This window comes from Opisthorchis viverrini, assembly GCF_000715545.1.
Source record: "Opisthorchis viverrini unplaced genomic scaffold opera_v5_108, whole genome shotgun sequence".
Classification (NCBI taxonomy): Eukaryota; Metazoa; Platyhelminthes; class Trematoda; order Opisthorchiida; family Opisthorchiidae; genus Opisthorchis; species Opisthorchis viverrini.
The window spans coordinates 465,464-480,634 of NW_008751766.1; the positions used below are offsets into that span (position 1 = coordinate 465,464).

A 15,171-nucleotide genomic window follows, 5' to 3' on the forward strand; every position below is an offset into this window, starting at 1 on the left:
TGTAAATTGAATCCATTTATGAACCGTCTCTGAACACTGGCGTCATCGTGAAGGATGGTATTTCGACTATCTGAGTTCGTAAATTGTGTCCAACCGGTGAACCAGCTTTGGAGACTCTCTCGATTCGGCCATTTTCAGGCAGTTGTCCTGTGATACCTGGATCATTGCTGTAGAGCGCATTTTATGTCCAAATTTATTACTGGTATCGGGTGGGCAGGCAACTGAGTGAAGCAAGTATGCAGCAGCACCAAGCGCAGAAGGCGACCGTAGATAATCAAAACTAGCGTAGATCTTCAGCAAGCAAGTAGTCCGCATTCTACTTAAGCGTAGTCCTTGGAAAATTCAAAGAAGGTAAACATGAGAACCCTTGGTAGAAGCATTGAGGTTCCTTTCTTTGAGACTGTCATCCTCTCCATCCTCCGGATATCGGCAGCTTTCCAAGCAGAGAAATGGTTTGAATGTGGCAGTCACTAGTTCACTGAAGATATGAGCGCATTCCTTGTTGGTACAAACTAAATTAAGCTGGAACTTCTGGATGTACCAAATTCAGGTTGTTGCTATCCTAAAAATGTGGTAAGTGTTTTTGTAGGTACAGAACCTAGTTACTGGGTTTGGATCACCTAAGTGAATGGGATCACTGGATCACGGTGAATATCCAGGGGCAGCAATACATGACTGTATCAGCGCAATCGACATCCCACGACAGTTTTTGTTACTAAGGCATGTTTGCATTTAGGGTGTTCTTGCTTGGTCTGCACTATGAGCGGCCCCAAAAACTTGTTACCACCGGGATATTTGGGTCTTCCAAGACCCCTGCTGTTTGAGAAGTTCTTCAGCTCAAATGTGAATTGGCTGTGCGGCCTCGATCAAAATAAAATTTAAGGCAGATAGTCAAACTTTTGAAATTTTTCGGACGATCGCGATGTTAGGAAATAGAGAAGCCAGTTGATGTTCTATCGTTACCAGGCCTTTTGTCTCGTAATCCGGGATGTCGCCTTTATGAAACAGCCCTGTGTATGCTCGGGACACACTTTGAAGAAGAGAGCCATCATGCAATGGTTAGAAGAACCAGAGGGACGCGTCTGTGTTCGGAAACATGGTGCTTTTTTATATGCCAAATTTAGTATAACTGCGCGGCTAGTCTTGTAGGAAAGTTAACGCATCAACTGGATCACTGACGTGCACAATGAACCTGATACATATATGTTAGCAACGTAATAAAGTCTGATGTGGACAATATTCCGCGTATTCAAGTGCTGGCCAAAGTAGATGCTACTAAGTTCCCTCTTCATAATCATGAAGAACCTCACGGGTTTCCAGAGGATGACTGAACAATGGTATGTAAATGGACGCCAAAGGCAGTTCTGCTAAACGTTGTGCTGACAGGCCTGTTTGGACCTATGCTGAACTTGAGCAGTCAGCAGTGTGCACTTAATAAAAGAAACCGTTTAAACCCCCCCCCCCCTTAAAGAAAATGTTCATTTTCACACTGGAACTGCTTCTTGACATCAGCTATTAAAGCCGTAGCCTTAAAGATGTCAACGAGATAGTGGAAAAATTAATGTCTCTTAGTCAGTCTAATGGCGGGTAAAGTTACATTCAGGCGCACTCGAAATCCCCGAATCGGGAAAAGGTGCCGATGCAAGGAGCATTTGCGTGGTGAAAAGAAAGGCGCAGGCCCAGCCCTCCTTATCGGCGTTTTTTCTCTACCTTGCTTGTTTTGTGACAGAATTGTCTCCCCAGGCAGACTATCAGAAAAAATGTAAATCAGGGATCAGGTTATGGAGCGATCATCACAGCATGGCAATCGTGGTAAGAAAATAATGAACGCAAATTCGTAATGGTTTTGAACTAAATTCTAGCTTTTGCGGGGTATTGTTCGTTTGTCTATCCTTGTCACAAAAGCGCTGTCTGGAAAATTAGGCTTTTTCTGTGACCACATACCACTGGTCCTTTATGTTTCTCAGTTCCTGGGTCTAATTTCCCTTCTGACAGCTTGGGCGACCAAACTTCATTAACTCTCTTCATAACTCTTCATAATTGCGAAGCTACAATAACTGAATAAACATATTGAATCCGGCGTGTGTTATCAGGAGAACCTTTGAGAGACCGTTGATCATTCTTTCTATTAAGCGTGGGTGGCCCTCTATTCATGTGGACAGTCAATCCGTTCGGTTACTTTCATGTATTCGGGACTTGAAGTAACCAACTGAACTCCTAGCCACAAACACATTATTATGCGTAGTTAAAAACAGATTGGTATTCAAAAGAAGCTAGCGTCAAAAAGGTCCGACATTTTCATGCGTGATGATATATTAACACAACTCACTTGATTCCTGCCCCAAACACAGACTATCTAAATGTCATTGAACCAAGGGAGAACTTCCAACTCCAAGTGAACGAAATTATTTCAGCGGCTTAAACGTTAATCATTATTTTGCAATCAGTACACTGTATAATTAAAAATTCAAGGTCTTGAGTCCACTCATATTCAGGTAGAGCTGGAACTCGCTTACGCGGAAAAGCATAAAGCTCGTTACACTGAAGGACGTCAGCTACTCATTCAGCATAAATAAGAATGAAATAAAAAAATCTTGATACAATGGTGATCATGTCTACCAAATTTGTATGATGAGGTTAGTCTTTGTTCACAAGAGATAAGCTCGTAAGTTTGGTTGTTGGTCTGTTCACCGAGCTTGACAGTTGAATTGCAGGCGTTTCGTCACCAATCGAAAACATTGATAAGCTCGAAGTTTGGTTGTTGGTCTGTTCACCGAGCTTGACAGTTGAATTGCAGGCGTTTCGTCACCAATCGAAAACATTGGGAAAAATTGTTCCCGAATATCTCACTGAATGTTTTCGAAGAGATTTTATGTTTGCAAATTGTGACAGAGGCTCAACTAAAAACGGTTGAAAACGGAAGCTGGCAGAATGGATTTCCTTTGTTGATTAGTGGTTGAAGCGAAGCCAAAGTGCAGCAGGTGATAGAGTTCGGTTATTGCATCTTTTAGTATGAATGCAAGTTATCGATCCAAGAGCGGACATCTTTCTCAGACAAACGACTCGTCTGCACTCAGAATTTCCTTGAGTAACGCTTCATCTTTCAATTGAAAAACACAAAAAAAGCTACCTAGATTGTGCTGTAGAGGGTAAAATGAGGGTTTTTAAAAACAAAAATGATCGTATTACCAGTAAAATGTAGCGCTAAAATGCACTACGGTGATCTATCTTGTCCTTTCAAACTCGCGGCTTTGTTGAGGAGAGCCGTGGACTAGACAACTGACTGGGGAATCCCATAGGGAGACTCGGGATGACCACAATTCTATCTGTTCATTCAGAGTTGTTTAGCTATGGCCTTCTACATACCAGTCGACCAAGGCAAAACGTTTCGACCAATCGCCGATGTCTGTTAAAGCATCGAGTGAAATATTGCCAAGCACCAGCCAGCCAACCATCCATTACCTGTCTCTGGCTCACCCATAAGCCTACATAAAATGTTGTTATTCTGCATAGTAAACAGAATCCGTGTACTCCAGCTCCGTTTAATATACTGTAATAGTGTTGGCTGCATGCTTAATAAACCATTACTATCCTTCTGTTACACTGATTGTAAGGTCCGGGCGGATCGATGATCCGATGATCGGAGCCATCGGACTATACGCACTTCGTATTGAGTAGGAGAATGAGGGCAACAGATGCTACATGGAGAACTGCCTCTATCAAAAAAGGGTTAATGAACATGAATTAAGCAATAATAGCGCAATCCGTGGGAGTAGAGAAAGGAACAATGAGGCAGCAAGTCTTTCTGGAAGCAGTCTTTAGCTGACGGCACGTGCAACGCTCTGGTCTCCCGACCGAGGAGTGCGGAGCAGACATACAAAAATAGCTAGAGTCGATACAAACTTGCAAGCGAGAATTAGCAGGCAACAAGGTCTCGAAGTGAGTGATTAAGGAGCGAAAACCCGGGGGAAAGCACCAATGAACCGAAACGTACTTACGAGTACAAGTATCACGCTACTCACGAGTAGTCAGAATAAATAAACAGCATGATACTTGGCTCTGTTACAACCCCGTTTTGATTCCATGCTGCTTTCCCCTCCCGGGTTTGTGCTCCCTAATTACTCAATTCAAGACCCTGTTGCCTTATGGTCCTTACTTGCAAGGATATATATATATATATATATATATATATAACACTCGACTGAATAAACCGACTGCACTTTCTGGTTTTCTCCGTTTGTTACTCGGCTTTCTGTACAGTTCGATACCATTTAACTGGCTTACGCTTAGTAGACTAGTACGACTCAGAATTGTTTACCGGCAGAATTGATATAAATTTAAACCTATAAATTTTCTTGTAACGCCGTACTAATAAGAAGCCAGCTGAAGACTCTTCAACTCCTTACGACCGGTTTCGCTATTCCCTAGGTGCACCTCCATTGATCCAATCAAACTTATGTTTTACTCCAACACCAGACGCAAGTGGTAAATTCAAAACTTTCACTGTTGTTAAAGATAAATCCAACTGAATTACGGGCTTACGATATACGCATGAAGTTCCGTATGATTTAGCTGAACCAAACTTTAGCAAATATGAGAACTGATAAGCAATTGTTGTATTATGTGATGCATCTTTTACTAATCAAGTGCAGTTTTCTGTTTGCAAGAGAGTTTACTAAAAGGAACTCCCCATCTACTAAACAACGCTCTTCAGCTACCCATCCTTTACCATAACCGTAGGGCTGCAAACATCAACGCAAAATAACTATTCCCATACCCTGAAATTCCATCATCGTTCTAAAAGCTTGTTTGTCAAGTCATATTGGCGAAGAAGCAATTGCCAGCAGCTTACATTGGTGAAAACATTATCAAACCAAAGGCAGGGAAAAGTTGAACGGTGGGCTTATTTCCTGCCCAACAAAGCACTCTTAGACTTCCACAACTATATAGGTGCGCTATCTTCTTAATCTAACAATCGAGAATTAGCTTCAGGTGACGTGTAGTTATTCGAACACCATACGACGCCTGGTTTTCTCAGCGCTTTATACAAATAACGTTGAAGCCCTCCACTCTTTGATTATAAATTTATCCAGTTGATCCAGGCAGCAGTAGTACTTATTTACGGGGCCATCGAGAGATGAAGCCGAGTGGTGTGTCAAATATCCAGCCTATCGGTCGGTTGGAGGACGAGCAGACATGAGCAGATTAGAGTAGTCTAAGTACTGCTGATCAGTTCGGACTCCATAAAAGCCCACTATATGTCAACCGATATATGGTTGGAAATACTAACAGCTGGATTTCATGTAGCACGAATACCGTAAAAGGCATTTATCTGTGACCATTCCGGAAAACTATTCCCACTTGTTTGAATCATTACTGTTTGAATCATTTGCTGGATGAATAAATATTTCATGTGGATTGGGGTGCATCTGGACCTGATGCAACAAATACTAACAATAAAGAGTGGGTAATGAACGTTGGCTAATCAATATTCCGCAACTGGGATCACTCCTCGACTTATTAGTATCCGAAGATTTTTCATTTTGTCGTGTAACTGGAGTCAGTCTGATCTGAGAAGAGCTGTACAACTGCATCATCGTTACTGGGACACAACAGCAGTTCCCATCTTGAAACACTCGTAGAGATCCAAACTCACGACTAAAATTCCTATATCTCCTAACATTGTAAACGAAATATAAATAGCTTAGAAGGAAGAGTAGTTCACAAGGCGAGCGAGCCATCCACCTGCGAGGTCATCAATCAAGGAGTCAATCAACAACCGACCTTGTGGTTTGGTTCCCCTCATTGAAGGACGAATGGCATTATATCCCGTCAAAGCATGAGTTACCCAGACGGTTGCTTATTCACTGGTATCCCAACGGTAGTGTTCAGACAACTAACGGGGCTTTTGTGACTTCGAGACTTCCTGGGGTTTCTTGAGATGCTGATGGTCCCAAAAAAGGAAAAAGCGAAAGTGCACTGCTGTCTAGCCTACCTGATGAGCCTCAAGAAGGAAGAAACCGGCCGTGGGCAGTCAAAGAATTTTCAGCAACCTTATGAGTAGTAGATTATGGTTTGTCTCCTCTTAGACCACTATTTCTTGGAGGTTTCATCAGGACTTATTTGTTTGACCGAGTCTTAGTTGAACCAAAATGAGTCGTCTACGAATGTGTCCTGAGAAAGAATTGGTACGTGGAAGCCAATACTGTTTTTTCTTCGTGTTTTATTTCTAAGTGATGTTTGTAATTGAACTGTCAATTTTGGAGAATGCCCACATATTATTACGCCGGTTTTAATTTCTTATAAATGTGCTATTTACGTGCACCACAATGAAGACGCGGGTAGGTGAAACTGAGTAGTGCCCGTAGGAATCAGCCTAAAGAACGCGTTTGACAATGTGCACCTTTCAGGAAAGGAATATCAGTATGTAAAGCTTTTTGGTTCGATAAAATCGAATTTCCATGCAACGCATGTTGAAATTAGAGCGACGCGGTAAATTATGAAAATTAGTGACTTCATCAGGTCCATTTTACAAGTTCTTGCTCACGCACTTTAGCGCGTGTTAGCACATTCCATTTTGTTACGTGTTTGGATTGATATTCGTGCAACATGTTAAAGCAAAAATTTCAGGTTAGAAAGACCCGCTTTCGCGATTGGTGTGCAGTGATTCCACTTCACACTTCAGAACGGTTTTTACACCCCGCTGCCTATTAATTTCTCCAGTTCACCACAAAACGCCTTTGATTTACTATTTCAGTTGTTTGAACGTGATCGTCTCCATAGTCAGCTTCACCTTTCACGGATTTTCAGTTAACAGGTGAAGAATGTCCACTCTCTACTCTAGTCCAAGAATGATAAAAATATTGAATATCTTTTAATCTCTCTCTACTATTCAAATTTCAGACTAGCAACATGTCCTCAGTAAAAGTGGCGGTTCGTGTTCGGCCATTTAACAAAAGAGAAATCAGTGCCCAGAGCACGTGTGTGATATCCATGGATGGGAAAACCACATGTGAGTCTAATGATGCTTTGAAGCCCGCACTTTTATTGAATTACCTATACAAGGAGCTGCAGTATAATTTTCACGTCCGAAAAAGCAGACTTGTCTGGACTTCCATGCGTTAAACCATCGAATATATACATATATATAGCAAAGTTTGCTACTGTAAGTGTTTCTGTTTTCTGACGTCATAATGGAAGGTTAAGTGAGCAAAAGCTAACGGACGGGGGACAAACGATGTATTCCCAATCTTACGTGTTGTATGCATTGTGATGCTTGTACTGTTAACACACTTGTCACTTGCACCAGGACATCTAAGGTTCTGGTGCGTTGCAGTTCTAGAATCGAAACCCATCGCCAAAGAATAATCACCTAAAAGTCGGGCGCTTGTTTTACTGGTGAAGGCTAAATCCAGCATTCTGCAACCTGTCATACTGAATCTGTTCTACGTGATCAGCACTGTTCAGAGAAACCCTATTTGAAATCTTCTACCACCGCGATTTCTAAGGACAATTTATTTCAAATCGACGTAAACAAACTTTGCAAACTGCTTATGGAGATAATGCTGAGGATCATCCAATGGAATCCTAACCGTCTCAATTGCCAAAGACGTTACTCTGTAACGACTGGGACGGATAAACACTACTCTAAGACTTTGCGACTTACGCCCAAGTAGATAAATGTGACTGAGCTGAAACTTTTTATAATCTTACAATGGCGATCCAGCGAATTATTCATGGATTCAAACTACTGAAGAACAAATGCAGATGAAGTTTGAAAAATACGATTTTTACCTGTGATGTGAGGCGATGTAAACTTGTTTGGCTTGGTGGAACAGTTTCTCCCCTGCATCTGTTCTGCACATGAGCTCGGGTGTTTTTTGTGAGTTGTGTAACTGTCTGCAAATGCCTTTCATGAGCAGTTTACACAAAGTACATGCCTGCGTAGGTCATAATCTTTACAATGCAATTTGTCAAATTGGGGTCATCAAGTGCATCCCGAATAAACACGGTGGTTTTATGGGTGAGTTACGTGACAAAGTAAACAAACTGATGTGGCCTTTCAACTTTTAATGACTTTCACTATTCTGATAGTTCCACCGCTTGGATTCATCCACGAGTGCTCTCACAACTAGATTTCCCTTCAGACAAGGCTGACAGTAAGCATATACTTTGATAAGAAAGATTTCTTAGGGCAAAGATGGCTAAAATTACACTCAATTCCAAACAGGCAAAGGAAAAAGAACTATACAAAACAAAATGGCTAATATAGATATTAGTTTTCGTGTTCTTCATTTTCTCACAGTTAAACAGAGGTAGCTGAATTGGCTGAAAAGATGGTTATTAGATGAAGCGAACACAAAGGGCGTTACTTCGTAGCCTGTGCCATTTTTCCGTTTTATTCAAGTAGATGTGCATAAAAAAGGTTGTTTCATGGTTCTTCGGGTCTAAATTGATGGTGAAAATACCCCCCAAGGGCGGCGCTCCACTCCATTCTAAAACTTCTCGTATACGTTGAAGCCATAAGTAACTTATTAATGAGTTTTATTCACTATTTTTACGTTGCTTGCGGATGACAGACGCCTCATATTTTCGCATGTATGAGGTAATGCAGACATTTGCTAACGACGGGTTTGGATTTACCCACTCAATGTCACCACCCACCCTCGTGAGAACCGGTGCTGCTTTAGCACAGAATTTCAGCTAATTTATAGATAAGAGTACATGACAATGAACACTTAGGACGTGGAGCTGTGTAAATTACAGCTACTTGCCTAAGGCACCAATGCGGACGCTATACGCCAGAATTTTGAAGGGAAACCACTCATAAGTTTGATGAAAACGCTTTGATAGCCCACTACCTGTTTTGTCCTTTCACTTTGGATTTACCAAGTAGACGCAACTTCCGAGCTTCTCATCACCCAAACTTGTGTTTTATTTGAATCCGAAGTGTGAAAAAAATTCGCGAATTACCCTCATTTACAAATCAATTTGGTAGTACCGATGGACTCAGCTGAATCCAGAGGAATCTCTCAAATATTGTACCAACTGAAATATGAGGCGTCCTTTGTGCAGCACATCTGGTTGAAGCTTAGCGCCACAGATGACCGGTTGGTCTCCCATATTGACTTGCAATGTATCGTCCCGGGTCCTGCTCACACGTTGTTTTGTAAACATTGCCCGAATGTCATGTTTACGTAGTTTGTTGACTTAATTTACGGGTTTTTACTTGGATTGTCGGTGTTCGTGTGTAACGGTGTAGGACTGATATCCCATCCTTCCGTGCCTATTCGATAACTTTTAGGTGAAATCCCCTTACAGAGAGCTTACTGGGGGTGATGATGAAGTCCGCCCCATTCGCTGCTGCTGACTTGTGAAAATTGATGATTTCTAGGTGCATAATATACCTCCATCGCACATTCGCAGAACAATTAATCAACAGTAACAAATTCTTGTACTGTAAACGGAAGTTCTAATAATAAATTCTCACTGATTTCACCGTTTCTCTTTTCCAGCTATCCGCCGTCCAAATTCCAAAGAACCTCCAAAAACATTCGAATTCGACCACAGCTACTGGTCTCACACAAACGTAAGTAAAACCTTGCGCCAAACAGTTGGAAGTTTCAGTTTCCACAATATACCTACAGCGTCTTTGAAGAGCCCTCAGTAACCATGCTGCGTTCAAACTCCTGTCAAACCTGGTATTATGTTCATCCAGCTACTCGAATCCCAATAAAAGCCATTAGTACACATTGGATGCCTAACTTTAATAAATCTTAATTGGATACCAGAAATTAAGCGATTTTTCAACCACAGTGTCTCCTTAGCTGTTTTTTCTGGCTATTAGAGTTGGTGGGATGTCACCACGGTTGCAGTCGTTATTACTTGAAATGGCCTTTTTCATGGCACCATCTACGAATAATTATAATTTTGGCAAAAATGTACAAATTCACTAAAAGATTCGCATTAAAGAAAGACCATTCCCCCAATCTCTAGATGACATTTTGCATTGTTTCGAGTGGGGTAGTCCGGATTCCGTGTGAGCTGCTAGCTCCTGTAAACCAGATTAGTTGCGAATACGATACGAACATAAATGATCTGTGAGATGAAACATCAAGACTACAGAAGAGCGGCTGTAATGAATGAGTACTGATGACTGATTCATGAGGATCGCCTTCCGTCTTCACTAAAGATAAGCACTTTGCTAGAGGAGCACTGAAATATAAATAGCATTCGAACGCTTTCTGCTTCAAGAGAAGGAAGTTTATTTTCTCCTACCAAAACATTAGCACATGATACTAACTAAGGTCCACGAGAATTCTGTGTGGTTAATCAGCTAGAGTTTGTTTGTTTAACTCGATAGATTCTTTGTACAGGGAAAAACGGCGTTCGTCCAAACGTTTCTTATACACCGCAACTAATCTTTTGACCATAGAATTCTCGTTAAATTTACCCTGCATACAAGAAAGAGAGTTTATTTCGTGCAGCATAAAAACAAGGTTTCTGTTGCGCCGAATTTGTTTATGATTCTTAGAGGGTATTGTACACATTGTGTGAGGGTTTTCTTCACAAACTCATGACGAACTTTATTTACGACGAGTTATTTTGTAACTTTTGGGGACAATGTAGAGCAATACATTCAGGTCAGCAAATGGTTGTTTTTTATAGGAGTCTTCTATCCGCGAGAGGAGAGAAAAACTAGCGCATGAACATTAACCAGGTAAGAAGTACGGTGTGGCAAAAAAGTACAGTTGACCAAACAGACATCTTGGTAAGACACAAGGCTAGTTCACTAGAAGCTGTTGTTAAAACAGGTTAGTACCCATCCTCAAAGGGTGTGCATCGGTGTAAAAACCCACACGTACCTAGTGAAATATGACTGCTCAAACATCTTTCAAAAATTTGTGAAACGGCACTTTGATTCTCTCCGGATCCAGAATAATATTCATTAAAATTTCCATGATTAAGGGTGCTACTTGTTCTTATTGTTTTCCGGAATCACCTTAAATTACTTACTTTTGATAGACCATCCAGGAGCTCAGAAACCAACGGACATGGAAATTATGAAACCCACAGGTTCTAATGGCGAACAATGTAGCTCTATACAAAAGTGATGAATTGAGCATTAAATCGAAAGATACGAACAAATCATGTCAGCTACAGTTTTATTTATGGCAGTAACGTTGAGCTTGGCAGTTTAACCTACCGCACAACGATAAAAAACGGTTTATTGATGTTGAACAGGCCGAGCTTAACTTCGGTGCACAAAATGGGGCACAAAAACTAAGCGTACAGTTTTTGCATAGAACTTTAGTAAGTTTTCTACAAAACCGGCTATGGTAATGACCGTTTTGTCGCTCTCGGGTTTTATATGGCATATTAGTAGGCGATCTTGCATTTGTTTTTGCAAGTGTGCTGCAGAGGCATTATTTGTAGGAATTTCCTTTGTGTTAAAAACAAAGATTTTTGCACCCCCCAACAGCCTGTCATAGTAAAATTCCATCAAGTTACTTTTACTTTCCCTTTGAGTGGCTTACAGTAGACAAATCTACTATCTTAGAATGCCTTACATAAGTAAGTGTAATATCCTTAAGAATTTGAAAGTTTGTGCAAATGGTATCCCAGGAAAGTTCAAAATGCATCTTTGAAGTGAACTGTACTTACAGAATGCAGTTTATCGTCTTGTCAAACTCACACCACTTTCAGATCCAGATATTGACACACAGTTCATTTATTGGTCTGAATTTAGTTCTATAAGTACGCTAAGCAGTGTGTTAGGAGTGACGGGTATGACAACATTGGAAAGATATACAAACTAGTCATTTCAAGGTGTGCCAGTTGTGCAAGAAAGTTATTTAAATCTCCACATCACTAGGCGAACGATCGCGGAAGCATGTGTGTATAAGTTTTTGGCGATTCGTATTATTAGTTTATTGGAGTAAATTGAGTCAGGTCATATTCAGTTGGAACTAATCCGCAGAACCAAAGTGCCTCTAATGTCAACACTTCTGAATGTGACACTGGTACTAGTTTTAGTATTAGCAGTATTAGTAAACGACTTGTGAATCAAGGGCATTTGTATTCACGTTCGTACTAGTGCGCCATCGACTTAATTAATGACCAGCTTTAAAGACACCATTCTATAACCAGTACCAACTGGAAGATCGTTCCGTTTCAAGAGTTATGAGGGGCAGAATTTGCAAAATGAGGCAGTTTTTATTGTTAGCAACATACCTCATCCCCAGTCCACTGTCATATTTTATCGAAAAATCATATGAACCGTTGATTTAATTCACAGAGCTCTGATACCCGATTCTGCAACCAAAGCCAAGTATATGAGCAGCTCGGTGTAAATACCCTGCGTCACGCCATGGAAGGATACAATGTATGCATCTTTGCCTACGGGCAAACAGGGTCCGGCAAATCCTACACAATGATGGGTGGCAAACCAGGAGTGGAGTCAGAAGAGGGCATCATTCCAAGACTATGTCGAGATTTGTTTAACAGATTGGGGACTCAGCGGCCTGTGGATCCCAATTTCAGTGCATGCTGTGTGCAAAATCTGGTCGAGGTAAGCTGGTCACACTTTCCCTGAGGAACAATTCTAGTTGAAAACTCTGCTACACTCAATCGAAGGAATGTTTTGGCGTTTTACGCCACGATTAAAACTGTCGTTAGGGTTTCTCAAAACGGGCTTCCCGTATTGTGCAACATTTTTTTGCTTGTTAGTGTGTTCGGTGTTTTTATTACCTCATGTCACAAGGAATCCCAGTAGTGTACAACCCGATGAGGAGCGTTTTGATTGCAAAAACATGAGTAAATCAGTCTTGCGTAAGCAGTTACTGTCTATTTTTTCTCTGACTGTGGCTGAGCAATGGCCACACGGTTCACTGGTTAACCGCAAGTAAGCTCAACAACTGAGCACACTGAACACATTTTGAGGTGTATCTGAATTTTCTGTACTTTGATAAAAACAGCTTATCGAACTTGATAATGGATTGTCGAATGACCTGAACTCAATAGGCCTCTTCAGTTTGTATGCAACTCACATAAACATGTGAGAGCTGCATAGAAAGGTGGTTGGTGTTGAAAACAAACAGTTCTAAAGGTATTGCTGGATGACCCGTTGACATTCTTTGATGCAGTTAAATCGCGGTTCAACGACTTTAAGCCTGCAACTTGACCAGATTAAGCCAAGATATCCGCTGGATGTTTTTGGTCGTCTGAGTGAAGAGCAGACATGTATATTCGTAATGCACTACTCATAGGGTTGCTGAAAATACTCCGATTAGTGCGTGCATAATAAACGTGTATCGTGATACCTCGTAGCGACTGAAACGTGAAGCAGCCTGGTGCAGCACATCCAGCTGCCTAGAAACATCGCCAACGAGAGATTCAGCGGGGTTCCAGGTGAATCTCTCGCAAAACCAAATTTGTCTGCAAACCGATTAGTGCATTACTAATAAACGTGTATCGTGATACCTCGTAGCGACTGAAACGTGAAGCAGCCTGGTGCAGCACATCCAGCTGCCTAGAAACATCGCCAACGAGAGATTCAGCGGGGTTCCAGGTGAATCTCTCGCAAAACCAAATTTGTCTGCAAATGATTGCATTTCAGTAACCAGACACCACACATTCCTGGCGTACAGAGTTTTGAAAATTACACGGCAATGTTTGCTAATTTCGTGAGCCTTGACCATTTAAATGGCTCTTTTTTCCTGCTGGCCCATTTTTGTTTGAATGAAAATGAACCAGCGAATGACAACAGCCACTAGTGCCATCCCTGCTGTTCCAGCACTCATATTGTCTAAAGGGTATTTACTAAGTTGAATACAGAAACTCAGTTAAATATGGTAACAGTAGGAGATAAAGTTAATTTTTTTTTCTCTGAAGAGACCACAAATACGCCAAGGTCCTAACAATCTGAAAAAACATCAGTATGATGTTACCATCTCCTTCCTGACAGAGGCCGTAACCCAGCGGACTGAATTCTGGGTGACCAGCCCTCAGGCTGAAAATAATGCGCAACCACCGTCTGTGAGAAACCTGAGGATTACATTTTATAACTATTATGGGAGGAATGAAATACTCACTTTGTGGATTTTATGTACTCCTCCTCTTTGGCTATTTTTCTGGTGACCTGTAAACATCGTGCAAAGTTGGGTTGAAATACACTGCCCCTTGGACAACCTACAATTTAAACTGTATTTTTACGATCATTATATATAAGAAAGGAAGCAATGCACTCTTTAAAATAGTTACGGCTACTGCAAAAAGAATTGAACCATGATCATCTTCTGTCAGAAGCAACTGCATACAGCAGTCATTTCATCTGAGCATGCTGGGAAAGGAAATTGCACTGGTTTTTTCCACGTGGATGTGATGTATGATTGATTTCATCAAATCCTTAAGTGTTGCCCAAATAATCACAATTTTCCAGATCCTTTTTACTAACAAGAAAGGCGCAGTTGCAAATTGTCAGTCGGACTAAGTGGACCAATCCCTAGGTTGTTGGTTAAAGTTGACTATAAAATAAATTTAACCACACCGGACCAATTCAGAAAAGAGAGTGTGAAATCCTCTAATGAGTTCAAACAATGAGTGCTTCAGCTTTTGGAGTTCCCGTAAGCATGTTATTTATGACCGCTGACGGATTTTAAAACACATATGGCCTTTTGAACACATGTTCTTGGTAACTAATGAACGGCTTTAACTCATCTAATATTTCGAACACTTTGTTTCAGGTTGGACAGTTCATTAAGAGATATTTGTTGCTGAAGAGAGGCATTTCATGGCATGAGCCATTTTTATTGTTTTTTCTCTTGACTGACATCTTCAGCTGACAGAGCCAGAAGCTCGTGGCATGCTCAAACACGTAACTGAGATCTTTGCGGGAGATAAATGGTCCCCGAAAGTAGTTAACAAAATGCTCTTCAGTTTGGTTTGAAGTGGCCGATGTAAGCCGCGTTAAAATACAAGCTGTCGGAATCTTTCCCTGTTATACTTGCTCTTTCTTGTTACTGCTTAATTGTCATCGGCTTGAGCACTGCAGGACTGAGTAGCATGCCGCAAGAAATCAAAAATTGAAACTGTTTCCTTCAGGGTGATTCTTCACGATAGTCCTTCTGAAGAGAACTATTGTTGTTTTCCAATAAACCGTTTTCTTTCCTT

General features: G+C 41.1%; 1 protein-coding gene across 1 annotated transcript in view; it reads left to right on the top strand.

The window, feature by feature from the left end:
- The window catches only part of T265_05691 (hypothetical protein), a gene marked incomplete at both ends in the record, with an annotated part of 120,436 nt that overhangs the window by 5,546 nt on the left and 99,719 nt on the right, over positions 1-15,171 (top strand). Inside the window, 3 exons of the mRNA XM_009170760.1 lie at positions 6,904-7,012; positions 9,516-9,589; positions 12,299-12,571. Coding sequence (XP_009169024.1) covers positions 6,913-7,012; positions 9,516-9,589; positions 12,299-12,571 — 447 coding nt within the window. The remainder of the gene's footprint in view (positions 1-6,903; positions 7,013-9,515; positions 9,590-12,298; positions 12,572-15,171) is intronic.